Source organism: Halyomorpha halys, unplaced genomic scaffold (assembly GCF_000696795.3).
Source record: "Halyomorpha halys isolate HHAL.00 unplaced genomic scaffold, Hhal_1.1 Scaffold1991.1, whole genome shotgun sequence".
NCBI lineage: Eukaryota > Metazoa > Arthropoda > Insecta > Hemiptera > Pentatomidae > Halyomorpha > Halyomorpha halys.
The window spans coordinates 219,013-245,293 of NW_027106386.1; the positions used below are offsets into that span (position 1 = coordinate 219,013).

Consider the following 26,281-nt stretch of genomic DNA (forward strand, 5'->3'; position numbering starts at 1 on the left):
ATATTATTAGTATAGTTTTTTTTACCAAATAGGAAGCGACCATTCAATTATAATTCAAGGTAATTAAGTTCCCCTGCAGACAAGTCACAGTGCCAGACTAATAGGGAATAACGTATCCTTGGGCTCCTGAGTTCAATATAAAGCACCCTCACCCTGCACAATAGTACACTTTACACTTATTCGTACATAAGGTCATATACAGTACTCACCTCAGGGTCCACTTCCCTTAGAAGACCCTATGTTGAGGGTATAGCCTAACCATCAGTTGTCCAGAGGATATGGGGCCTTTTTTGTTGGGCCAATCACTAATAAAAAAGTATATATGATTCAAAGAAATTCAGCAAATAGCTTCGGATTTGGATGGAATGGAAAAGCAACGACTGGGAACTTGAAATATAAGATTACTAACAACGTAAAGCAGACATAGACGAAATGAAGGGAATCAAAGAAATGAGGAAAACAGTAATAAGGATGTGCGGAGGTCATATATTAGTCTACTCAGGAGTCCCTCCAGGGAATAGAGTCATAGAGGGGAAGAAGTGAGCATTACAATGAAGGATGCACTTTTTAGCTAGGTAAAGGAATAAAAGCTAGTGAGTTCACAGATGAAAGTAGTTGATATGACATTGCACATTGAAAACAGGACCCAAATACAAGTTTATGCTCTTACAAAAGATGTAAACATTCTAGATAATGAACAATTTTATGGAGACCTAGAGTGTATTGTAACTAACAATAAAAATAATAACTGGAGTATCCTAATAATGAGAGACCTCAACACATGGATAGGCAATAACCCGCATGAGAACATATATGATGGGTCCTCATGGAGGTGAATGCATAAAGAATGATAGTGGACAATGTTTATTAGTGTGTGGACTATGATACGCTCATTGGGAATTTGTATTTTATGTATAAGCTGGTAAATAAAATTACCTTCACAGCTGCTGAAAGAAATGTGAACAGCATAATTGACTACTTCATGTATGGCCACAACATCAGGAGGGTTTTCATAGACATAAAGGTCATTAGAGCAGAAACAGAAAGTGACCATATGCAACTTGTTGGTAGCACCCAGGTGCTTAGGGAATGGAAGATAAAACCAAAAGCATAAGTAAGATAGGATCAATAAGAAAAAGCTTCAAGACCCTCAGATTAGAAAGGGATATGAAGATGAACTGAGAGGATGACCGTGTCAAGCCTGTAAGTTGTCTCTAAGCATGGTATTTTGGAGTCAACTACGCTACTCTGTGGAGTAAAGCGGATACCTACAAAAGGCAAGCATACAACATGGAGGAGCGAAGAATTAAAAGTACAGGTCAGTAAGAAAAAAGGAGCATTGAAGGATTAACTGCTGCAACTAAACATCAGAAAAATGTCAGGCATGTAAATTTGCAAGGAATAGAACAAAATCAGTAAAAGGAAGCAGTAAAAACGGCAAACAAATTAATTTGGAAGAAAATTAAAGCACTGAGAGGCTGAGAAAACAAAGAAATATGACCAATGAGATAGGAAAAATGGTCTTAGATAATAGGAGCATTCGAGAGGTATGGAGGAGAGACTACAAAAAACAAAGATGAATAAATGGATACTGCAGTCAGAATAGATGTTGGAATGAGGATAAAATTGACGAGGACAAAATTGGATGAGCAATCAAAGAGATGAAGACAGAAAAAGTTCTGAGATGGAATAATATAGTTGGAAATTTTGTAAAGTAAGGGGGGGATAGATAGTGAGAGCTCTCCCTCTCATACTCTTTTGGAAAGCCTGGGATGAGAAGAGGATTTCTATAGAATACAAATATATTGTAATAATTTCCATACACAAGAAAGGCAGCCAGCTGAATGGCTCCAATTACAGACCCATATACCTATCCCCAGCGGTGTACTAATTGTATAAGAATATCCTTGAAAAAGGACTGAGACCTCTGGTAGAACCGTTTAGAGGAGGGGAAAAAGCTGGTTTTCGACCAGGACTATAAATGTAGATTAATGTATCATCTGAAATATATAGCAGAAATCTTGGAATAGGAACAATATATACATTGTCTTCCATGATATGCATGCATCATTTGACTATGTTCCAAGGAACAGAATATGGGAGGCACTAAGAGCTAAGAATGTTTCAAGAAACCAGGTGGAAGCTATCAAGTCCATATATTAAGTGGAAACTAAAAGGAATTGCCAGGCAAACTCTATAGAGATGTTGCAGAAGACCATTAGAGAATGATATGAACAGCTTTGAAGAAAAGGTAAGCTCATTACGACAAGCAAGATCAAGATCCAAAGGGTAGAAAAAGTAAAGGAAGATATTAAGCTATACTCTAACAAAGAACAAATAGAGGTAGTATCTGATATCTCCTTATTTGGGACATTTATGGAATGGTCAGAGAAAGTGAACCCAGGAATCCTAAACAGGATAAGTATGGCAAATTCGGTCAACTAGAAATAAAAGAATGCAAAATATTTTGAACCTTTCAAAGCAAATTAAATAATGAAGTAAAAGTTATTTATTGAATGCCAGTATTGACTGAAATATAGGCTGAAACATTGAAATTTAATAGTTTTTTCTATTTTAAGGAGTTATAATTGATCACTAATCATTCCATCTTCTCCCTGACTATTAATACAATCACTATTGAATGTAAGATAGAAATATCAATATTGTGAAGGGTGTACTTACCATGTTGAGAAGATTCACTTTTCTCACTTGGACTAGGTGGAGTTTGAGGTCTATCCACATAATCATGAGGTTCAACGTATCGTGTAGTAGTGTAGGTAGGGTAAGTTGGCATTGCAGGATAAGGATAATGTTCATAATCATGGTAACCAACATAATGCCTCCCTGGAAAATATAGTTTAAATAAATAAACTTTCCCAATTTTAGTTTTCTTTGCAGTTGACAGTTATGAATTATGTAATTTTCGTGTTTTTGTATTGAATGGTAGATTAGGTTTCTCCATTTCTTGTTTCATTATGTTATATCTCATAGCATTGTCTTTTCTCTTTCTATTGTGAAATAATTAGTCACAAAACTTGAATATTGTACTATCAAACTCAGTATGATTTGTGCTGTCTGTAGTTATATCATTGTTAATTTAAAATTTTGCTCTTTTTATTTATTATGCCTTATGGAAGTTTATCTTTGATGAAAATTTGGTTCCTTTTTTCAATATAAGTTTCAGATGTTCTATTTTGTGTATATAGTAGTAAGTTTGATTGTAAATTATATTCTTTTTGAAATACAATGGATAGTTTGAATAGAATTTTATTACTCTGCCAGAATATTGTTTCTTTGTATACCATTTAAAATTAAATTTTAATTACAGCTACCAAATAAATTGCTCCAGTGAAAAAAAAATTAAAAGAAAACTTAATTTATAAAAATACAATTAGAAAAGACATTGAACATTAAAGAAGACTTCAAGTTCATTCCTGATATCTAGAATTCTATCCTTTAAAAATAATAATAATTTGAATTGCCCTCCACCCTCAGTCTCTAATTAAACCTTCCTTTTAGAGCCAAATCATTAATCAAGCAGCTTGATTAAAGTATTATTTTGTTATAAAAATTGAATTTTATTATGCTAATAATTTTAACATATAAGTACGTAAAATATAATTCGAAAGTACTATTTTACTGATTTATTTTTTCTTTATTTACTATCAGAAACGATACCAACAATTGTACAGAAATGCAGATGTACTGTTTATAATATAAATAGTGAATCACATTATGCTGAAGGGAGCATAGTATCCCCGAAATGTCCATGGAGAGAGTAAATATATGTTTTAAAAATATTGTATCTTATTTTAAGTTTTGACCTTCAATCAGTTATAATTTAAAAAAAAATTTATATGTCATATAATGAAACAAATTATTTTTTCTTATTGTAAATATTTGAATACAACCAATTAAATATTTATATCAAGGAGACTTTTGGATTCAATGATTCCTGGTAAGATGATCCTCTTGTTCCTCAGTTACTGCCATTTTATAAAAGTGTCTAGACTTGGTTGTGATAACTTTTTTTTAAACTATTGAACAATTTATTATATCATTCATAGATAATTATTCTATGATTTTTTTCAATTAGATTTAAGTCTGCTTAAATTATTATTAAACCTTTCTTTAAAACCTCTAGAGTTCATTTGAGTAATGATCAGTTCTTCTTTTTCCTCTTCTTGGTCAAGTACTATAAAGTTCTTAAATTGCATGCAGCATATCATTCACTAATTATCTTAGGCCCCTAAGGGCATGGAATTTCTGTTAAATCACTAATTTCTCTATCTAAATTTATACTTTGTAATAAAAATAATAAAATGCTTTCTTTTATTTACTGGAAACTACGAGTTTCTTTTATTAGATTGGGAAACAATATTCATTGAGTTAAATCTGATACTTGTTTTTGTCTAACTTATGTCACCTGAAACCATAAATTATTATAGTTTTGCATTATCATCCCTTTATATTAAAAGCATACAAAATGTACTTTAAAAGGTAATTAAAAAAAAAAATGACCTGAATCTACTATTAATTTTTTGTTATTCAAAGAGTCAAATTGCCAACAACAAGCAAAGTTATGTTTTCAAAAATACTATAGTAAACATTTGAGCTCATAGCTTTTCCTAGAAAGATTTATTTGTGGATAACTCGAACCACCATCACCATATGCACAATACATTAATATTGATAATGGGTCTCCATAGTAGAATCAGTGACCATGCTCAATACTAAAAACAGTATAGTATTTCTGAATATCAGCAGGGTAACTGGAGAAAATATATGCTGGTGCTAATAAGTAAATAAAATTTAACCAGTTTTAAAAGATCTTATAGTGTTTCAAGGTAATTTTAGATTTATCATATCACCCTCGTGAAAAGTTTATATCCCAATAAACATGGATCTGCAAACAAATTGGCCTTCTTTTAAGTCTAAACTCAAAACCTTTAGCAAATAGCTTGATAAGATCATGATTTAAGTTTGGATGTATGAATACAAGCTCTTTTTATAAACAGAAAAATCTATAGAAAAACAACTGCATTTCTGAGATCAACATGGCTATTAAAGTCTACAGAAACCGAAAAATATTATCAGTGACTATAGTTTCCCAGTACTATTTCTATTCAAAGGAATATAAATAGGTTTGTTCGAACAACTCTGCCGCAGCAATATTTCTACTGGACGATTCCTCGTTGTTTCTGAGAGCACTCTATTGATATTTTAAGTGCTGAAACAGCTTCGCTGTTTGAAGATTCAGACATATGTAATTTTTACCAGGCTGTTCTCTTCCATTATTGTCTTGGTTTACTTTGCAATTAAGCTCAATAACATTTTGTTTTCACTTAAAATTTGATACACAGAATTGTATACTTTTTGTATACAAAGAAAGCTAATCATAAATCAATAATATATTCAGCTAGTAAACTAATAAACAATTAAAATAGTTTGATAATTCTGAAACTGAAATGTTAACTCTGTAAAAATAATATGGAAAATAAATTCTTCAGTTTTTCAAATTCTGTACAATATTTTCAACTCGAAAATGATTCAAACTGATGTCATACAAAAAAAATCATGATTAGTCCATGTAATTGATGGTCTGGTTGATTACGTCTGGATAATCAATGCTTAACTGTAATTATCAGTTTTTATCCTTGTTTAGAATGAATACGTATCATATAAAATATTAACGAGAAAGTTGCTTTTTAAATTGAAAAAAATAAACAAAAATTCAGCATAAGTTTTATTTCTAATAACAAATTGAATTCAATAATTGTGGCACCTTGGTCTGTAGCATAAGTTTGTTCAGGTGGTTGAGCCAATTCATATGGATAGGCTGGATGAGGAGCAATTCCTGGAAAAGCCATGCTAGGAACAGTAACATAATCTACTCCTGATCCACCATCTAAGGTTAATTGATGAACATCACATGTAACCTTTGCAACAGAAGGTACCTATATATGAAATACAAAAATGGTTAATGAATTAAAATAAATATTATTAAGGATATAATTGTTTTTAAAATAAACAGTCATGATTTTATAAATAGTTGACAGTTGACCGTAGATAATATATGAGAAGAAGATTAGGAGTGTAGTCAGTGAAGAACACAAATAAGTAAAAACTTATTTATTAGTGCCAACGTTCTGGCTAGAATTTCAGGCCTTTATCAGGACTAAGAACAAAAACAAGATAACAACCATAATGATGAAATGGAAGTACAGAAAAACAAGAAACATATGAAGATAACAGACAATGTAGTAACATAAATAGTATTGAAGAAAATGCATGGTGTAATATAATAAGAATATTGAAATTAAATATAATAATATAAAGGGAAAATAGTAATATTAAAGTGAAGAATGAAATAAGAAAATAATCTAGATATGAAAATCAACTAGATAAATACATGTACACAATTGGAAATAATTTAAAATTGAAGTAATATAAAAAATAAAAATAAAAATGAATATGTGATAAATTAAATTAAAAGCCAAAGTTATGATTTTACTAGATCTTATATTGATTATATTTAATAAATAAATAAATTTAATTTATCATACTAATAATAAATTATATAATTATATTGATTTATATCAATATATTTATATTGTTACTACTATATTTATGATTTTACTATGTATCACCCTAACTTTAATGTAGTTATGAGAATAAATACAATTACATTTCCCATAAGCTGAAACTTAAAAGTGTTTAACATTCAAGATTAACTATGATTTGAAACATTACTAGAGTAAAACAGTACAAGTTTCCATCTTGCAAAACCAAGTCACCCAAGAATCAATAACCAGTTGACTCTTAGGGGCTGATTTAGAAGTTCTAAAGTTCTATCAATGGGTATTTAAATATTGAGGTACAAGGGTAGTCAATAAATAATTCAAAAATAAGTGTCCAACTTTGTTGGGACTTTCTCCACCTATTAACAATTACCCAATACTAGCTCTTGAAAAACAAGAACAAATTTCATAAATAATTTATTAAAAGATGGAACAACATTGATTTAAAGCTAAACACTAGCTGGTTTAGAACTTTTAAGGGTCATTAAAGCGCCTATTTCTTGCCTAATATTTTTCATATGACTCTAAATTATAAAATTTTCCTATCATCAAATTTTGAGTTCTTCATAAAAGTAATTTTTTTTTCCCTTCATATTTAGAAATTTTTGAGATAGATATTTAAATCGCACATAGATCAGGAATTTCAAATTTTCTTAAAAATTAATGTAATACAATTATTCAATTAAATCTACAAAATTACATTTAAGAAAATATATGGGTCGGTAAATAACATAAGATTAACAGACTAAACTGCATACTTTTTTATTTATTTTTTTTACAATGAAACCAGTCATTATTTTTTTTATATACATTAACAGAATGGAAATTTAATAAAGCTATTTCTAGCAATAATTTTGGTTTCCTTCAACACCCCCAAAATGGCCGAAGCCCATTTTTTCCTGACAAGAGTGTACTGATGGTTCCAAACGGAACTGAGAAGTGCCCGGAGGAGACCGATTCCCAGCAGTTCATTTCAAAATAAATTATCCACAACTTCGACAGAGATTTTTTCCCTCTAGAGGGAATTAACAATAAAAGTTAGTGAAAATAATGATAGGTAGTGATTGTTTTAAAACTAATATCCATAGATTTATAGCATTTAATATGACTTGTGGTAACACTATTATATTAATGATAGATTATCATTACTGAATGCACCCTGGATCATCTTCTCCTCACACTGAATCTACAGCCAACAATTAACACCTCAATATTGTTTTCTACAATATAAATTACACAAAAAGTAATTAATAAAATGGAAAAGTTAATAAAGGTATCATTGAGGTAAAATGAAAACAATAACAAAAATAGTTTTAGTTCCTTGTAAATATATCATTTAATATCTTAAGGTGAGTATATGAAGTTTCTATAAATGATATATTTATAAGGAATGGAAACTATTTTCGTAATTGTTTTCATTTTTACCTAAATAATACCTTTATTATCTTGCCATTGTATTAATTACCGTTTGTATAAATTATATTGTAGAACGTAGAATAAATATTTATAAGTTAGAAGAAGTAAGTAAACAAATATATTATAAAATATTTATAAGTCAGAAGAAGTAATAGCAACTGCTGCCAAAAATTGTGGTGTATTATAAGCTAACCTTTAAATAAGGAGGAAAGGAGTAAGTGTGAAGGGACAGAAATTTTCCCTCTTGATAGGTTGTTAATATCGTAAACTGACTTAAGTCGTCCATAGTTGGGTTTGTTTGGGTTAGTTCAGTACACTTTGTTAAGGAAAAAATGGGCTTTGCCCACTTTGGGGGAGCTGAAGTAAACTTTTACTATAATTTTTTTAAATAACCTACATAATTTACAAAAATGTATTAGTTCAAATAAATAATGAGAATTTAGTTTCATTATTCATACACAATTTGAAATCAACCAAATTGTCTAAATCCAGTAAGGTAAGAAAGAGAAAATGTAGAGTAAATTTTTGACTTAAGTAGACAACTGATAATTTTTGCACCACAATGCACAAAATGCCAAAACCAAATAATAATACGCTTCTATTTTGTTTTTGTTTACGTTTAAACCGCTAAGCGACCTAACTAAGCTGAAATCAGTTCTTTATTGGAGTTCTTAGAATTTTGCTACAGGTGATTGTTTGCAAAATTACAAATTTTCATCATTTGGCTATAGGTGATTGCAAAAATGACGAATTTTTGTCATTTGGCTTTTGGAGATTGTTTGAAAAATGATGAATCAAAACTTCCAACATCACACTATTCTTCTCTACAGAGGCCCCTTAAAAATAATAGTTGGTTTATTTTACAATAACAAATTTTAAAGTCCCAAGTAAGCATGTTCTCCAAAGAAATGGGGTAAGGCCTTAAATTATTTTCATTATTTTTGTGTTCATATCAAACTCCTCTTAGGATAAGACTGTTAAACCTATTCCCTCAAATTTCAGACTGTCAATAATAATTTAAATTGGTCAAAATTACACTCAGGTATGCATTTGTTCCTTCTCTGATCTCCTCATGATACCCCATGCCTAGAGGACTTATTCATAGAAATATCCTCCTCCTAATTAACTCTCTTATAAGTCGTTGTATATGGCCCTCCTCAAGTTAAATTTGATGAAACCTTTGAATCCCCCCTTCTCACCTATGTTCCCCAACATAACATCCTTATTATTATTGGTGGTAACTTCAATATAAACCTCCTCTCCAACACTCCTTATAAAATATTGTAATCCTATATTCTATTTACATTACATGTTCCCTTCATCTATTCATTGTACCTTTCCCAACCTCCATTTATTCTTCCCAATTAATTAATGAAAAGGTGGGACGTCTCTCATCTTATCTCTTAACCTTTTTCTACTCAACTTGCACCTCTTAAATCCTTAAACTTCCGGTCCCCAGCTCTAAAATAGGATAAATACCAAATTTCAAGAATTGATAAAGAGGTGTTGCCCAAAGACGTTTTAGGCGTACCCAACTTTCAGATGATTATTCCACATTCAAGTCCCCTAAAAACCTCACCCAGTTCTCCTTACACTGTGCTAAGGCACATAAGCAAATTCTCACTATCTTTCCTCTCTCGAACCCCAGATCCTAAAACTAAGTGGAAAATCCTAAGGAAATTCTCCATTATCAGCTCCATAAAGAGATGAAGACCTTTTACTATTAAATACCCAAAGTGTACGCTATTCAACATCTCACCAATGTTGGAGACACGCTACAGTGCCCTGGAACGCGAGTTGCTGGGAATTGTATGGGTGTTAATAAGGTAATTTGAGCTAGGATAAATATTATGTAAAAATAAAATGATAAGAAATTACATATAAATAAAAGGAAGGAAGACATAAAATAATATTAATACAAAATAAACCTGAATAAACAATTATGAGAATAAAAAAATAAGTAACAATGGTAAGAATAAAAATTTTAAAAATGCATAAAATATACAGTTAAAAAAGTACAGGAGACATATAAAGCAAAGAGTTAGTTTCGGTTAGTGAGTCACTACACCTTGGACTCAAGTCTCAAAATAAACTATCTTCCTTTTTTACCAATACTAAGGATCCTATTCCTCTCTAATACAGCTCTAACGTTGTTTCCTTGTTGCTACCGGATTCCTTGTTCCTCCCCCAACTGTAATTCTTCATACATAGGCGAAACTAAGAACCATCTCAGATCACGTATCTCTCAACACAAATTATCTATAACTTCCCACAACTCAGCCGCTTCCAAACTTTCAGAACATGCCCTTACACTTAATCATGCTTTTGATTTTGACCATACCACTATTTTAGCCACTGTTCCAAATTACCAAAAGAGACTCATCTCAGAATCCATTTATATACATCTTGAACCCCTTCCAGTTAACCACAAAATCGATAAAAACTGTATCTCCCATACCTACAGCCATATATTAAACTTAATTAAGATTAAATAATTTTACACTCATTTTATTATCATCACCAAATTTTTCTATTATACTTTTGTTTTTCACCTGTTTGTTATCTCTCTATCACTAATTTTATCTATTGTTTTATTAACTTATCATTATCATCACCTATATTGTTAACATTCTATCACAAAAATTTTTCACTCATTTCTATACTTTATTAATTATTTTTAATCTTTTTATGTACTTCTTTTTACATCTCACCTTGTACTTTTATGTATATTTTTATTTTATTTTGTAAACTTTCACTTCAGATTTTTAAATTACCTTATTTCACTTTAAATTGTTCATGTTACCCCTGTTATCTTTACTATTAATATTATCAGTGTAGATAAATTATTATTTTCATGATATATAAAAAACTACAGTTGTTATCATTGTCTAAATTTTTTAAAATTTTATTTATTTATTTTTAAAAATATTCTTTATTTATTTTTACTTATTATTAGTTACTTATTTAACAATCATTGTTATTATATCCTATATTGCATTAACTACCCTAACTAAATTTTCTTCAATATATACTCGTATTATTAGTAACGATATGTATCATAATTTTAATTAGTTATTCCTAAATTAGATAATTATTATAGTTATTATTATTATATTTCTGTATCTTTCTCTTATTATTTTTCATTTTTCGTCATATTTTTATGACTACTTCCTGTATATGTGACGTATTTGAAATAGAAATATAACCGTTTAATGGCTGGCCACCTCCCCTCGACTCCTCTACGCTTCCGATTTATTGTCACCTTCTGTTCAACCTTTCGCTTTGAACAGGTAGGTGGTCCTGATTTGTTCTTTGCTCATTTATTGTCATTTAATATCATTGTTTTTATTTATATTTATTCTTTCAAGACGTTTATTTAATCTCTACTTTCTTCTCATCATTGTTTATTCAGGTTCATTTTGTATTAATATTATTTTATGTCTTCCTTCCTTTTATTTATATGTAATTTCTTATCATTTTATTTTTACATAATATTTATCCTAGCTGAAATTACCTTATCATTGTAATGTTCTTAGTTGTTTTGTTTTTTGTATCTTTTTAGCCCTGATGAAGCCCTGCAAAGTGGGGCGAAACGTTGGACAGTAAATAGTTGTAAACTATTTGTTCTTTTTTCGACTGCAACCCTGACCATCTTATATTTAAGTTTTACGGTCAACTATATATATACATAATCTATTCCCATGTTTGGATAAAGTCTGAATGTACAGAAGGAAAGTAAAAGATGAGCAGTAAATAATGGTAGCACAATGGTGATAACAAATTGTGAGGTTGGACTGTGTGAAAATTTTTCGTTTGATCATACAAAGATAAAAATATATTTTTCTTTTTGCCATATTTGTATTGTAATTTTTAATACTTTAATAAAAACTATAAGTTAGATTAAAGTATAATCAATGTCAAGTAAAAACAGATTTTTAAATTGCTAATATCTTTGTTCACTTTGGAATGAACTTGACCAAGTGGTTATGCTTGCCTTTTCACTTTATTGACAGTCCATAATGGGGAAAAAAAAATCTGATTACTATCGCAATCATGAAACAAAAAAATTAAAAACTTATTAAATTCTAATGTCAAAAGGGTTAATGATGAAACAAAAATCATTAATGCTAAATATAATATTTATACTTGTTGAGCAGTTTGAGATTTCTGAACATGGGCAACAAGAGAATCAATAGCCATATGTGAAGAAGCAGGAGAATGGTTATCAACATGTCCATTACTAGGATGAAAACCAACATCAACAGAATAGGAACTGGTTTGCTCGATGTCAGGTTGTCCTCTGAAAAAAAAAGTTAAAGATTTAATGTGAAATATTTAGAGTAACAGGGGTACAAAATTTTTCTCATTTCCCAAAACTTTCTCAGAACACTTACTCTGGAGGAATACTTATCCCCACAGAAAAACTTCATAAAAACAAAATAAATATATAAAATTTATATAAATAAATATTTATATTCAAGTTTTGTTGTGGATTCAATTAAGAAATTATGTTGTTAAGTTCCTTGGTAGCTACATAAAATGGTCTCATTTTTTGGTTCCTTTGAATTTCATAATAAAGTGACAAATTGTCATTTTGAATTCTTAAGCCATATTCTGTAACAGTATCTTTACTGCATTTATCAATTTTATCACATGGGAAGCTTTCCCCACATTAATATAATCCATCTTCTGGTAAAATTTGAACTTAAAATATTGTAAACTTTGAATTCCCAAGAGCCCAAATTTTTAATTAAGTAATTTATATTTCTTTCTCTCTACTCCGAATAAATCTGTAGTAAATAAACAAAAGATTGTTATACTTTTACTACTCTATCTACCAGATTTTTATTACACAAAAATTAAAAACGATTATCACAGAGAGTAAGAACATAACACAGTAAAATCAGGTGTTTTTTTTTTATCTTCTTAGAGGTGGATTACAAAAACAATTATGTATTGGATATATCTGCTACTCTTCCCCTCCAGAAAAAAACTGGCCGTCGGTTCATTTATCTGTTCTAAACAACACAAACAAGGAATCGATCTTTATAGAAGACTTAAACAAAAGGCATTTTAAGGAAGTTTATCATTTTGTGTTGGCATTCAATCAAACCATTTGTTTAAGGGTGATAGGCACAAGCAGAATTGTGACAAAATCCAAAATACATGGTTAGGAAAAGGAAAAGTTTACTTTCATATAGTCTTTCTTCATCAATTATTGTTTGAGCAAGAATGCCTATCCAAGAGATCCAAGATGTCACTAATGCTAGGGCCACAGTCAAAGCAGTTTAAGCAAACATTGGTATGGCTTCTAACCAAATCTCTATACTATTGCAGGAATGTAGCGAAAATCTTTGCAAGGTGGCAGAGGGCTGACAATATCTGCATTCATGCACTTAAACTGTCCATTGAGAAAAAGAAATTCTGCAAGAGAAGAACAATCATAGCAATAAATTTTGATACGCTGAATTCTAAACAGGCTTGAGTTCAGTTCTTGAAATTGATTTTTGATGTTCCTCCAGAATATAACATCTAGTTAGTATTTTGGTAGTGTTTTTAATCCCAGGATGAGACAACTTATGAATTGTTGCAAATGTTGATTTTCTGAAGCTAAAGGTAAACAAGGGTTTACTTTATCTTATCTGTAGAAGTATCGTGAACTAACAGGTTAGGTGATTCGTGAATAGCAACCAGTAAGATTTCCAGGTTGGGATTAAGTTTGAGTTTTTCCAATTTGTCAGAAAGTTGAGCTTCTGTAACTTCATGGGACTGGTAGAGTTGTATCAACATACCGAGCAGGACATTGACTTAGCTATCACATTATCTTTACTCTTTATTTATCGAATATCAGTCATACATTCCATGATATAAATAAGCTGTCTTGCTTATCTAGTGGACGTCTTGTAGTGATTCTGTTTAAAGATAAAAATAAATAAGAAGCTTAGGGTCAGTGAATAGAGTAAATTAATGGCCTTCTAAAATATATTTAAAATGTTTTATAGCACTATAAATAGAGAATAGTTTGCGATCATAAGCACTGTATTCTGCTTGTTTGGGAATAATAGCCCTTCAGATAAAGTTGAGAGGTTTCTTGATTTCATCAATTTCATTATATAATATAGCAACCATTGATATTTCAGAAGCATCTGTAGTCAACAAAATTCCAGCCCCAGGAATCAGAGGTATCAAGAAAGTTGCATAACTCAGTACTTCTTTCAATTTACGAAAAGATAGTATCTCTGTTCCTATCAACAATAATGGTTAAGAACTATTCTTTCTGTGACCTTTCAACATTTGAGTTAAAAATTTTTGTAGACAGGCGCAGTAAAAATTAAAATCTATTGTCAAAATTGATGATTCCCAAAGCTACCATAGACAAATAGCTGAGCTAGTTTCTACTCTGGTTAATTTTTGATGGGTTATTATATATTTATATTTTGTATATATGTGTATATATATTTTGGTCGAAAGAGATTTGGGATTGGATCTTTTAAGGGTAACCCAAAGTAGACAGAGGGGCCATAGGAAAGTTCTCCTGGCCTTTGTTGGCACCATCCTGGAGAACAAAGACTAGGAGAATATTTCATTATCATTACTATGTGAATGAATGTGCTGTAACCAACAATTTTTTAAAAATTCACTTTCTGTTATCAATCTACATATCTGATAACAATTTGTTTCATTTTTAGGTATCAATATTGGCAAAATTATTTTGTAACTTTTCTTTCAGCACTGCCTATAAATTCACTAGGTTGGTTGTAAAAAAATGTCAGAAGTTTTTGAATTGGAACTTATCACTGTGTTGAATATTGTATGGTCATGCGTTTTTCTACATGCTGAAGTGGGTCTCAACTTAAATAATCCAATTTTGGAATAGACTTAAAAAAAAAAAAAGTAGTATTTCAATAGATTAATATGATATCTCTAGTGATGAAGCTAGATCATCTTAGTTCGGAAACATTGTCGACTTCAGGTATAGTTGGAGTAACCAATGTAGTAATTTAACAGGAAATTATTGTCCATCTACTACTTTAACTAATAAATTAAATATTTACACAGAAATAAAAAAATTTAATCACATAAAGTAAGAACGTAATATAGTAAAATCATGTGTTTTATATCTTATAAGTGGTAGGTTTATCAGGAATGGTGGTAATGTACTGAATATATCTGCAACAAGCCTTATTACTATCTTTATCTTTAAACAGAATAATATTTGGATCGTGTCTGCTCTATGGAAGTTTATTACAATTTCAATGACTTCTCAGGGCAGTGATCAGGGAGAAAGAACACCCTACATAGCAGTGAAATTAACATAGGAAGTGTGCCATTTATTAGAGTACAGTTATAATTTGTTAAAATAATTAAAAAATAGTACTAATAAGTAAAATATCCATTCTATTGTAACTTACAAATATTGAGGCATATCTTGTTGCTTTTCCTGTAGTACTCTCCTGTAAGGAAAAGAGGGAAAAGGTATGAGTTTTCTAGATAACAGTTAATTCAATTTTGTGTTTAAAAAGTATTTACCTCATGATGATTCAATAAAAAAAAAAAAAAAAAAAAAAAAAAAACCTATTGAGGGGCTTAAACATGTATTACTAATATTTTCGATATACATTAATTAATCTTTAAATCATATCTTAGAAACATACAAATGAAGAATAAATAAATTAAAACATCAAGATTTTTTGTCTTATACGTTACTTATAAATGTTCGTACAGTGGACTCTAGCTAACCCTAACCAATTAAAATAACAGTGGAATCAGATTATCGAATAGGAAAAAAATAATATTTAATTAATAACCTAATTATTAATATTTTTCTTTCAAAGCATTTGAAGACAAGACAATAAATATGTTGGATGAATGCAAATAAAATATTAAAATAATTATAAATTCATAATTTTACTTATTTTGGTTATTTTATAAGTATAATAACTGCCTATATGGACTAATATATGTATTGACTTTTCTATATATTAAAAACTATAACTAACCTCATGAAAAATGAATAAACAGAACTTACAAACATGAATCCACTAACTGACTGTTAGACATGGCAGTTCTAGTTTACACTGTTGTTATGAATTCAAGCCTGAAACAGTAACAGGAAGTTAAAATCCCAAAACAAAAATTGATCATTACATCAATACATAAACAATTACACTCTACTCCACTTCATTATCATCATAACTTACAATGGAAACCAAAAGAATTCTTATGTAATTATACCAAAGGTCTTAAGTGTTTAAACAATGAATACTTTTCAGAAATTTTTTTTTTTCGCTGATCTAATTTAAAATGTTTCAATGAATAAAAATATAAAACTTGAGTTATAATAATAAAAGGAAAATGGATGTTATGGCTCACTAAAGTGGATCATTAAGATGATTGATAGGATAATCAAGTTGAAATACTATGACATTGTTTGCACTCACAAATATTATTTAATAGATTTTGCACACAAATATATCAGACAATTCATTACGAATAAATAGATTTATTACTAATATGTATGTTGATCAATATTTAATCCATATGTTGATAAATAAGTATAGTGAAACCTCTTCACAATGGACAACCATGGGTTAGACAGATTTGTGCCATTCCTGAGAGGGGTCCAATGAGAAGAGGTATTTACTTATTAAAAAAAATAAATACATACATGCATAAGTTAATTAATTTTGATGAAATAAGCTTAATTATAATTTTGTATTCTATTAAGAGGGATAATATTTTTAAAAATGAATAAACATACTTAAAAAATGTAAAATACATTTGTTGAACACGCTATACCTGATTCTAAAGCGCTCTATAACCACCCTTTGGCTGCTTCAAAACATGTTTCCTACTTCCTGAGAAATTTTGAGAGTTGGATGATCAGTCCCTAAATGTGAATTTTTTAAGCTTGTACCTATTGAAACCATTCAAGTATAGTGGAAGATTGCTGATTGACTGTGTGTATCAATAAATAGAATTTGGTCCGGGTGCGATCAAATTAAACTCAAATAGTAAATTGGTGTACTATTTTTATTTGAGCCAACATTCATTTAAGTATAGCTTTGTAAAATATCACAAATCCAGTCATACCATAAAACACCTCTCTTGCCTTTTCCCTTATAACATTCTCTTGGTAAGACTACAATAAGACTAACCCAAAGTAAAACATGATGAGGAGGGGATTTCAAAGATAACAGCCAGAGCCAGCGACAAAAATGTTGAAATTTCATTAAAAATTAAATAATCCTCTTTAAAAGAGTGTCTATTTTACTCATCCAAATAAATCCCCTGTTATATTAGAAACACTAGGTTTAAGAATAAAAATGAATATATTCTTTGATAGGATTACGGTGTTGACTTTAGGGTTTAATAACGAAAAAAAAAGAACAATTTCAAGTCACATAAGATATATCAAGCAATTAAATTTAGTTTTATTAATTTCCAAAATTTTGCAAGTGTCTGTTTAGAGGGGGTAAATTTATCTCTTGGTGATTAAATTTAGCTGCCTGAGTCCACGATAGGAGTAAACAAAGAGAAGGAGTCCAAATTCCTAAACTTTAGGCTGAGATACTTGAAAATTGTCTATAACGAGGGATGTTCCTGGAGGAAAGGTGTCAGCTAGAAGAAGTTTTACCGCAATTATTTACTACACATACGAACCTATACACACATGAATGTATTAAATTAAATACTAACTTACCCCAACTATGGTTTTCGAACAGTTTTTAACAGCCAAAAACTGTCCATCTTTATGTTTTAATTTTTAATTAAATTATTTTTTTAACTAAGCAGCATAAATGTCTTTTAAACTGATACACTCTCCTTGCCAGATTATATCTAAAATGATCAAAATAGAATTAGATTGAGAAGAGTTGTCAGTTGGTTAAGGTACATTACTAAACAGATTTTTGTTTAATCTGATGATGTAGCAGTCTTTGACAAGGACAAGCTTAAAAAAAATTTCCTGAAAACAGTAGATACAGAAATAAATTAAGTTAATGTGCAAGACGTACGCAAGAATTTTAGAGAAACAACTATGGTCTATTTATTTGTACATTAATTTTCTTTGCAAATGAATAAACTCGCTTTCATCATAATGTATTTTTAATGAATTAGTATATTTAAGTAGTTTTTCATAGTAAAAATTATAAAAAGGTGAACGATTCTTTTTTTTTTTTAATTTGATAAAGTTGTGCCCAGTATCGAGGTCAAAAACTTGGATTAAAACAAACAGTAGTTCTTTATAGTTAAAAAAGGCAAAATATTTTTTATTTTTGATAATGTGCCTCAGTACCAAGGTAGGAAACTCAGATTAAATTTTAATCCATAAAACCTTTGAATCCTTAAAATCCTTTTATAATTAAAATAATTTAATATATCGGATATTGATATCAGGATTGCATACAGGGGAGTAGTGCAGCTCGCGTCTGTATCATTGATACACGTGCCCCCTGGATAGCGCTAAATGAGCAGTAGCTCTCGCCACAACAGCCCACAGAATATGACAACAACGGCACTTAACCGTAATGCAAACGGCCTTTCTAAAGGTCATCAAAACTCCAAGATCAAAATTATTTTTTGGAATGGTGGAGGTCTAGCAGATGATAAACTTACAGAATTGAAGATTATTTTGGAAAAATATAATATTGACGTTGTTGGTCTTTACGAATGTGGAGCTTCAACTGAAAAAGACTTTATAAGTATAAAAGGATACCAAATGAAAATATTGACACGTGGACGTCAAGTGACCTCAGGAATGGTAGTTTATGTTAAAAACCATCTAGTCGCTAAAATCGATATAATTGATGACTGCAACAGAAAAGTCTGAGGCGATGTGTGCCAAAGTATGGAATGGGAGATGCATGAGGAAGATCTATTTTATCTATAGCCCACCGGGAAACAAGCTGCCTCTTGAAGATCTTTTGGAAGGCTGGGACGAACACTCATTACTGATGGGAGACGTTAATGCACACTCATGGATTTGGGGTTATAAAACGAATAATCAGGCAGGTGATGTAGTTGAAGATCTTATCTATGCGGGACAATGTGATTTCGTAGATAATGTGCAGAAGCAACCAACATTTCTCTCCTATAAAGGTGACCAGATGGACCCTGACATTGTTCTCTGCCATCTATCAGTTACGCTGTAATCTACGATTACAGGAGAGATACGAACATCATGATAAAGGAGGAGATTCTGGGCCCAAATGTTGATCAAATTGCCCAAACTTTAACAAAAATTATATTGAAATGTGCCCTCCGAAATATTCCTCCTGGACAAGTTCGAAAATTTAAACCTTACTGGAATATCGAGCTAGAAAAGTTAAAAAGGCAAAAGACGAAGCTCGTTGCCGTGCAGAGAAAACAGGGCTAAGGTCAGAAATGGTGGTGCTAAGAAAGACAAGTGCCCAATTAAGACATGCCATTATCTGTTCCAAAAGACAAACATATAATAACTTTCTGAAGGAGATGGACTTCGGGAAGGATGGAAAGAAGGCTCACGCTTTTATTTCGAGGATAAACGGAGAGAAAATTATAGAATATGAGCCTATTAAAGTAGGGAACATGTTCGTTACTACTGAGAAGGATATAGCTGAAGTGTTTTGCAAGAACTATAGCAAGATCAGTAATGTTACACTGTCAGAAATGATTCCTGATATCAGAAAAGAAAACCAAGACTTATTAGAGAATCCGGGTGGCTTAAATTTAATTAAAATGCTTTTCTGTTCACTCTTTTTAAAATTGGAATTGGATGTTGCTCTGAGCAAACTAAAAATGGGGAAAAGTGCTGGTCCAAACGGTCTATTGCCTGAATTATTCAAAAACTTGGGAGAGAAAGCAAAAGATACCCTTTTAAGATTTATAAATTTTACGTGAAAAAGCCATGTCCCAGCACAATGGAAGAAAGCGAAAGTACTACCCATCTTAAAAAATGGAAAACCAGCTGACGATATCAACGGTTACAGGCCTATCTCTCTCACGAGCACACTCTGTAAACTGGTTGAACGAATGGTTATAGCGCGTCTACAAGAATATTTTGAGCCAAAAAAACTTCTTTCAGACAGACAGGCGGGTTTCAGGAAAACGAGAAACACGGTTGAGCAGGTCGCCAGATTCTCTCAAGTGAAAGATGGCTTCCAAAGAAGACAACATACACTTGTAATGTTTATTGACTTCCAAGCTGCTTTCGACTGCATATGGAGGAAAAAACTTATTACTAAGTTGAAAGGTATGGGTATAGGTGGCAATCTCCTCTCATGGATTCGATCTTTCCTGGGACAGAGATTTATGAAGGTCCGCTATGGTAGTTCAGTGTCCAGTTATCGGCAAACCAAACAAGGTGTACCACAGGGCTCAGTCCTAAGTCCTTATTTATTCAACATAATGATTAATGATCTAGTTGAGAGGATAATGATTAATCACCCAGGGATCCAAGCACTTCTTTTTGCGGATGACCTGGCTATCTGGGGAACAAGTTCTAGTATGGGTGGTCTGGAAGAAACTCTAAATAAAGTCATGAACACGCTACACGACTGGTTGAAAGAAAATGGAATGGCAGTTAATCCATGAAAAACTGTCTCAAGTGTTTAGCCTTAGTACAAAAAAACATGAGGTTCATTTATACTTTAAAGGTGAAGAACTAACGAGAACTGATAAAGCAAGCTATTTAGGGATCACACTATTAAGGACTCTAAGCTGACCTGGCTATAACAAATCCATAAAGCAACTCAGAAAGGACAATCAAAACTGAAGCTGATGAAAAGACTAACAGGGACTAAATGGGGAGCATCCCAAGACGTACTCAGTACGGCCTACAAATCTTACGTACGGCCTAATCTGGAGTATGGAGCTGAACTTTTAATAAACTCCTCCAAAGCAGTATTAGAAAAGTTAGACAAAGTTCAAAATTAAGTTAATTAATTTTATTTAAATTAAATTAAACCTTATGCATAATCACTGGCGGTGTGGAATCAACTCCCATTACAGCTATGGAACTCCAAGCAGGTCTTGAACCCTTACAGGATAGGAGGGAGAAAACTGGTCTGTGTCTTTATGAAAAGCTTATGCGACGAGAGGAACACTGGTTGGATTATCGTAAAGTGAATGAACGACTGCGGTCCCATCGCACTTTTCTTTCAAAAGCCGAGGAAATGCTTCACCAGATAGACCTACCAACTGATGATAGGCAGAATATAAGTAACTCCTACATGCCAAAGCACAATTCCGCTGAAGTCTACGGGCGACTCAAACTGGCATGTGGTCGTATCAAGAAAGATTGCCCTGAACCCGAGCTTAGAGCTGCTGCACTAAAAACAATTTATGAGCTATACCCCATTGAGGAATGGCTATACATTTATACCGATGGGTCTGCATCCGGTATTAACAAGGGAGCTGGAGCAGGTGTATACTCAATCAACTTCCAATTGTCATTTCCTGTTGGAGCTGGATGTGATAATTATGATGCAGAAATGCAGGCTATCTGCTTTGCGATGGAAGCCACTATTGAATGCAATGATAACAAGGTAATCTTCAGCGACTCCCAAGCCGTAATACAAAAATTAACAACACCAGGTGGCGCAGAGTCATCCACGGAAGAAAAGGGCAGAAAAAATGCAGGGCATGGCTGCTATCATGAAGAAAGGAAGGGCTATAGCTCTGCAGTGGATACCAGGTCATGTTGGCATAGATGGTAATGAGCAAGCTGACAAGCTGGCTACACTTGATTGTGTAGAGAACCAGCCTGTTCTACCACTTTCCTACAGAACAGTGAAATCACTTATTAGTTCTTATTGTAAGGACAGAACAAGTGCTAGACACAAAGTTCAAGCGGAAGGAAAGAAGTGGGAGAGCCTACTGGATAAGGATAAATGAATCCCCGGCAATCTTAGCAGAGCTGAGAGAGTGGCCTGTTTTCGGCTAGTAACAGGACATGATTTGCTCCAAAAACACCTCCATTGAATTGGCATCGTAGATTCCCCGAAATGTCCACTATGCAATATGGGGGACATGGATGGGGACCATCTTTTGGTGTGTGTTGGTCTGGAGGATGTTGAGCGAGATCCGGACCAACTAGGAGGAAGAGTAAAATTGTATTGGGCTGCGAGAGGGAAAATGGCGTAATAGCCCACTTCCTGTGGCGTAGGAAAAAAAAAAAAAAAAGGATTGCATATTATTTAAATATATCCAATACAAAAGGTTATGTTGATATTGACAAGGAGCATCAGATACAGGAAGTACTTGTCCAATACAGAAGCAATCCTGATAGTGAGTATCTACAATTTAGAATGAGATAACACTCGTCACACTTCCCCTAAATTAAGATTTTATTCTTCTCTTAGATTAGATACGATAAACAAAATCTTATCCAACAATTTTGTTTATTACATAATTATAATTTTTGATCTTTATGTATACGAAACATGACCTCTTATACTAAGGAAAGAGCCTTAAGGTTTTCGAAAACAAATTATTAGATAAAATACTTGAACCAAAAAAGGATGAGTTCACCAGAGAATTTAGAAGGTTACACAATGCCTAATTGAGGGAGTTACACCCGGTAAATATAATTTAGGTTATAGCATTATAGTGAATAAGATGGGAATGTAAGGTTGTAGGGCTTAGCAACAAACAGATCCCTAAAATGTTAATAAACATTGAACTGATGGGTAAACTTCCTAGGGGTAGGCCAAAACGTAGGTAGGAAGATTGCATAAACACTGGTCTCATGGATTTAGGTTTCACCAGGGCATCACTGGACAGATGTTTGTAAAGATATATTAACAAAATGCTGCTCATCATTTGGAAAAAAATTATTGGTTTTTTAAAAATAGTATTTTGGATTGAACATAAAGAGTTCTATTAAAACTCAATTTTAAGCTCATTTAAAGCAACAATTGAAGCTTTCAGTCTTCATAAGAATGCAAACAAAAATAATCAAAGGGTGATCAAATACCCATGGCTTTGATAGTCATAAGCAGTATGTTCCGGGGAGGATTTGATTTTGTCCTACACAGACAAAATGGACTATTTCGTCAGTCCTGGACAAAATCAATAAATAATAATTAAATAAAAAAATAGTGTTTTATTTTTGTTAAAAAAAAAAAAAAAAAAAATCCCAATTAAAAGTAAACAAACAAAAAAGGAAATATAACGGAAATTAAAATAGCTTAATATACACTCCTTAAATTTGATTCGTTAATTTTTTCAGAATGATTAATATTTATTGATTCTATCTTGGACCAATGAAATAGTCCATTTTATCCATGATAGAGAAAATCAAATTCAGCCAGCTACGAGGTCATAAGCCATAAGCAGTTGCAGTTACATTGAAGTTCACAATTAGCATCTTTGAAGTATTTTTTCCCTCTTACCTAAAGATTCATTATGCGTGGTCAGGCCCAAAATTTAGAAATACTTGACTGTGTTTTCTTCTATGTAAAGCAGTTTTGCAAATTTTTATAATTTGATTGTTAAAACTCTGGCAAAATATGGCAATAATAACTTGAAAAAGAAAAAGAGATGAATTCACAAAAACCATATCACAAATGAACAACAGGTAAACAAATAATAGTAGAGTTTCTCACATTCAGCTGGGCTGTGCTGTTGAACAGGGTTGCATGAAACTGGATTCTTGACATCTGTACTGCATTCACTCCCGACACGTTAAAAAGAGGCAAAACCATCTCCCTGGTTTACACTACAGTTCATGCCAAAGAGCTAAGATAGATCAGCTCCAATACATACAGTACTTAGGGCTAGACACTGTTATCCTCACAAAACAAATCAATTTTATCAGCATGTTTACTTTCAGGCTGGCTCGGTAAAGCTCCAGCCAAGTGAAGGTGTCATATGCAGCTTTCAGATCAACAAAGAAGTGAAGGGAGACAATTCTATTTCTTTATACTTCTCCAACATCAACCTCAGTGAGAATAGCTGATCCAATGTGGACGACCTTCCTCTCTTAAAATCTGCCTGATATTTGCCAATTTTCTTTTTTTAGGTTAAATTAAAATAAGGTTAACAGTGAAAAAATGAATAATATTGGCATCAGAATTATAGTAGCTCTGTTTTCACTTCAAAAAATCCATACTAGAATTCACACTTGCAATGTTACATTTGGCATAGAGGATAATTGATGGCCCTTTAAGGCAGTCTTTGACAATCACTCTATTCAAACAACTCCATGCCACTAACATGTAGTCAAATGATAGAAATATGAGAATTTTCATTGGTATTACAGTATAACTTTGTTTTTTAGGGTGGTTATGTTATCTTACTTTTGTTTCCATTCAAACTAAAAATACTTGAGAAAGATGCGTCACTTGTACCAAGACTAATATTTTATTAAGAAATCCATATTTGTCCCCTTTCCAACCAGAAAACATTCTTCCACCATAGGAATTTTTATGACGTCTTTTTAATCTTCTTTGTTACAATAAAGAAAACACAGTTTCACAAACAGATATTTTGGTACTTCATTACTAGTGGTAATTGGTGTAGACTGGAGTGTTTGCCAATGGCTACCTATAAGGCTACAATAATACCGACTAGGGCATATGGTACTGGAAATGATGAGCAATGACACCACTCCAAGTGGTATAATTCAGCAGGTATCAAATAACAAATATACAACTTATATATACAAAATTAAAACGTTTTAACTTTGTAACAGCTATATCCATGGTAGTTGAGCTCAATAATTAAGAGATGCTTTGTTTTCCAAAATAAAGACATAAATGATAACAAAGTTATGAAACTCATGGCTGAGTAAAGACTTAGTTAAGATTTTAACAAAAAGAATATAGTAACCCACAAGCAGTTCACTAGGATAATGAGAAGGATCATGAAATGTTTAATTTCGAAGAGTTTTGTGTGAAAACAATTTGGAAACTTTTAGGAAATATTTTGATGTGTGTGCCACCAAAAATGGTATAATTTATATTACCAAAAATTATAATAATTAAATTAAGTTTATTTTTGTAGAGACTTTTAATTTGATAAACATGAAAGTCTACAATGTCTTATACCTGTACAAAAGGATTTCCGTTTCTACATAAATTTTACTAAATAACTCCAAATAAAGGTCTTTAAGTATCTCGTCTTTTCTTGTATATCCATTTAGCTGATCCCTGAAGTTTCTGCAGATTAAGTACGTACCCCAATTAGTGGACCCAAATAATTGTATTTATGGCTTACCTTTAAATTATTATAACCCTCTGTTACTTTATTATATGACCACCATGTTTTTCTTTTAAATTACACACTTAAAAGATGTTGTTCATTAGATAAATATAGATTTGACAAATTGTCATCCAACAAGCAGAATAAACATCAATATCCAACTTTGATATTATAAACATATATATTAATTACATGTATAGCTTCAGAGACTAACAATTTAATGATTATTATTTGTTTTTGTAGTGAGGCAGACACAATTAATACCTAAACAGACACACAAGTGTCAAGTACTATAGTAGTAACACGAACTAAAGCACAACTGATTAAACAAAAGTATTTCAAGTTTTAAATAAGAAGACAGAATAAATAAAATAACTTAAAAGCAAAATATATTTGTATTAATAATGGGTAAAAACAATGGAAATTTATCAAACAGCTTAGTATGAAAATACATGATTCCTATTAAATAAATTCCACAAGAGTGACACTTACTGAAATATAACAATACTCACATTTAGATTATTTTTCAGTAAAAACATATTAGCTATCTTCAAGCATAATCTTAGAAAATCGACCTGTTGGGCTAATTACACTGAAATTTTCACATAGAAAAGCATCAGCAACAATCATGGTATTCCAAAACTTCCTTGTGGTTAAAAGTTTGTCAACTAAGTTACTATAGTATATAATACAACCACACCTCACAACACTTAAAAAAACAAAAAAAAAACTGATGTCAACGAAAGTAAACGCTTCAGATTGCTAAGGTACAGTAATTCTTACAGAAACTGAGAGATCATTACGTTATTTGATTTCGATAAAGAGACAGACCTAATGTGTCTTTAAAGACGCATTCCAATTAGTCAATTCACTCACAAAATATAAAATACTAAATCGCATTTCTCTAGTTCAATCCTCTAAATTATTGTGACCCTTAATAATGGGCATCAAGTCAATCAATGTTGCCAGTTCAGTGAAATCTTACTTCACCATTTTCTCCTTCTTTTAACAAATAATTATTCGTAATATATCACTAGATTGAACAGTTTTCAGGATTATAATGTTATTTTACATTTTAAAACATAAATTCTTGTAAACAT

General features: G+C 31.4%; 2 protein-coding genes across 6 annotated transcripts in view; one reads left to right on the top strand and one right to left on the bottom strand.

Moving 5' to 3' along the window:
• The window catches only part of p120ctn (adherens junction protein p120), a 53,989-nt gene extending 27,830 nt beyond the window's left edge, over positions 1-26,159 (bottom strand). Inside the window, exons 1-7 of one of the 5 annotated variants that reach the window (XM_014436571.3) lie at positions 26,013-26,159; positions 25,694-25,890; positions 16,027-16,095; positions 15,410-15,451; positions 12,144-12,297; positions 5,786-5,957; positions 2,683-2,844 (exon numbers count right to left, since the gene is read on the bottom strand). In XM_014436571.3, coding sequence (XP_014292057.1) covers positions 2,683-2,844; positions 5,786-5,957; positions 12,144-12,297; positions 15,410-15,451; positions 16,027-16,058 — 562 coding nt within the window. In that variant the 5' untranslated portion in view covers positions 16,059-16,095; positions 25,694-25,890; positions 26,013-26,159. Of the gene's footprint in view, positions 1-2,682; positions 2,845-5,785; positions 5,958-12,143; positions 12,298-15,409; positions 15,452-16,026; positions 16,096-17,700; positions 17,838-25,693 lie in introns of all 5 variants that reach the window. The other 4 variants (XM_014436569.3, XM_014436568.3, XM_014436570.3 and 1 more) reach the window with 4 other exon arrangements.
• Positions 20,990-21,694, top strand: LOC106690953 (uncharacterized). Its single transcript, XM_014436563.2, has one exon. It carries the CDS (start codon positions 20,990-20,992, stop codon positions 21,692-21,694), a length of 705 nt encoding a protein of 234 aa, XP_014292049.2.
• Positions 26,160-26,281: the final 122 nt, after the last annotated feature.

Excerpts from the sequence above, each read along its gene's own strand:
- LOC106690953 (XM_014436563.2), top strand. The coding sequence starts at position 20,990 with ATGGAACTCCAAGCAGGTCTTGAACCCTTACAGGATAGGAGGGAGAAA.